Source organism: Salvelinus fontinalis, unplaced genomic scaffold (genome assembly GCF_029448725.1).
Source record: "Salvelinus fontinalis isolate EN_2023a unplaced genomic scaffold, ASM2944872v1 scaffold_0056, whole genome shotgun sequence".
Classification (NCBI taxonomy): domain Eukaryota; kingdom Metazoa; phylum Chordata; class Actinopteri; order Salmoniformes; family Salmonidae; genus Salvelinus; species Salvelinus fontinalis.
Genome location: NW_026600265.1, coordinates 306,066 through 308,565, shown reverse-complemented (window position 1 = coordinate 308,565; position 2,500 = coordinate 306,066). Strand labels below are relative to the sequence as shown.

Genomic DNA, 2,500 nt, shown 5'->3' with positions numbered 1-2,500 from the left:
CTGTCTGTCTGTCTGTGTGTGTGTGTGTGTGTGTGTGTGTGTGTGTGTCTGTGTGTGTGTATTTCAGCCTACTGTGGTTGTGGTTCTTCAGGTCCCATAAGGTCAGGCTCTCAAAGCAGCTCCTATCTCTCCTGGCTTGGTTTTCATTGGCTTGCTGGGAGGTAAACAAACACGTTTACAGATAAACAAACAAGGAGAGTAAACAAACAAGCTGACAACACGTCTTTCTTCCACATTGTAGGAGGATAATCAGGCTATAGTCCTTAAGAGACGTACCCGTGTGTCAATCTAATTAACATAGTTTTAAAAAGTCCCTATCAAAATCTTCTGTTTAATCTAGAGACATATTTTGGGCTGCGTCTCAATCCACCACATCCGTCGACGTCTCCCTTCCACGTCTGTGGTTGAAAGTGGTAGAGCTACAACGCTGTTTGTCAGCTTAGGAGACATCCCGAAAATCGTCTGTCGCGTCCGAATCGTATGTGACCCCACTATGGAAAGGGGAGACTCTCACGAACAAGACGGTGTTCTCCGTTTTTCTCTACGACCCCCACAAATGTCACGGGACTCATCTGAAGGTAACCCGGTACCAGTTATAAAACAAAAAATGGATTTATGGAAGTAGTTTTGTGCCAACAAAATAAATAAATATCTATTTCTTTCTGAGCTTTCTTATATCTCTTACATAAAGGACAGACACTTCAAAACCTTATTTTTTCTGATTTATTTTTTGACTCTGTGTTCTGCTATTTATAAATTATGTTCCTCTCAATGTATTTCTATGGGCTAAAGTAGCGAAGGCCAAAAAATATATATATATATATATATTGTTTTTGATATTTACAGGGGTCCTAAAATTCTCAATCAAGTAGCTAAATGATCCATGGCAGGATCTTCTTAAAACACTTCCATATGTTAGTTTAGACGTTTAGGAGCTAGTCGTATCAGAGCTAAATGATCCATGGCAGGATCTTCTTAAAACACTTCCATATGTTAGTTTAGACGTTTAGGAGCTAGTCGTATCAGAGCTAAAGGATCCATGGCAGGATCTTCTTAAAACACTTCCATATGTTAGTTTAGACGTTTAGGAGCTAGTCGTATCAGAGCTAAATGATCCATGGAAGGATCTTCTTAAAACACTTCCATATGTTAGTTTAGACGTTTAGGAGCTAGTCGTATCACAGCTAAATGTATTGAGTACAATTTAACTATAAATCTGAGAACTTTAGGCAGCAGCCTCTACAAATTTAAACAAATTTAAACTGTCAGAATATAGCTATTGAGCTTTTAATGGGGGGGGGGGGGGGGGGGGCTTTAATTTAGCCTCCTCAGTACTCACCTGCATTGTTCCTCAAAGATGCTCAGATCAATATGCATGGAAATATGAATATTCTGTCACATGGCAGCACAGAAACAAGTTTACATTCAAATCAAATCAAAACACAAAGACGTGATGTCATCACGGAGTTGAGTTGGAACTGGAACCATTTATAGAACTCATTCTAATAGGTCGTCATCAATAAAACGTCACAATACGGTGGGAGAGCGTTCAATTAGCCTGCTGGGGGGGGGGGGCAAGGAGACCCGCAGCTCCGCTAAAACCATTGACAACGGAGTGCCGTTTTCAACGGATCGATCAATACATTTGAACTATTTAGTTGTAATATCATCACCTCTGTTTATTTAATTTTAGCTTTATTTAACTAGGCAAGTCGGTGATGGCCTAGGAACAGTGGGTTAACTGCCTTGTTCAGGGGCAGAACGAAAGATTATTACCTTGTCAGCTCGGGGATTCAATCTAGCAACCTTTCGGTTACTAGTCCAACGCTCTAACCACCAGGATACCTGCCGCCCATTTATGGGCTTAGCATCAACACTCCAGTTGTCCTCAGTTGACCTGAAATACCACAAAGCTGAAATACCAGACACTAACCAGGTTTCCATTCAACCTTTTTATGCAAGTAAAGTGCATGTCTGATAAATAAATAAAAAGTCAAGACAGGCCTGAAAGAAACAGAACATTTTGTCGATAAACTTTAAAAATGCGACAACAAAAAAATATGCTCGACAAGGTGACATCTTTTTGTGCCGGTAAAATCAATTATGCAAGAAATGCTTGTGGAGCAAATATTGATACAGGCTAATAACCATCATATGGAACTCAACATGGAGTCAGGCTGTGACGTGGTGTCTGGTCCTCCCGCTACAACTCAGGATAACATGCCGTCTATTAGGCTACAGATGAAATAAATGATGATGAACTTCACAGGGGGGTGAAAGTGAAAAGGTGATGAGCCCTTTCCAATAAATGTCGAGGGTCTTATTCTGGTGACATGATGATCGATGCTTGACTGCCGTTTGATACATTTTGTCCATAATAATCTTATAATTATCTTGTTTTCCATCCAATTGGCGACACATTTTCATGCGAATATTCTAGAATCCGCATAGAGAAAATACGCGCATTTTCCCCACGGTCGCTGTGTTTCCACCTAACTGA

The 2,500-nt window shown here is 40.4% G+C and overlaps 1 protein-coding gene across 1 annotated transcript in view; it reads right to left on the bottom strand.

Annotated features, from left to right (window-relative positions):
- The window catches only part of LOC129842602 (phosducin-like protein 3), a 6,274-nt gene extending 4,929 nt beyond the window's left edge, over positions 1-1,345 (bottom strand). Inside the window, exon 1 of the mRNA XM_055911232.1 lies at positions 1,340-1,345. Coding sequence (XP_055767207.1) covers positions 1,340-1,345 — 6 coding nt within the window. The remainder of the gene's footprint in view (positions 1-1,339) is intronic.
- Between the last annotated feature and the right edge of the window lie 1,155 nt (positions 1,346-2,500).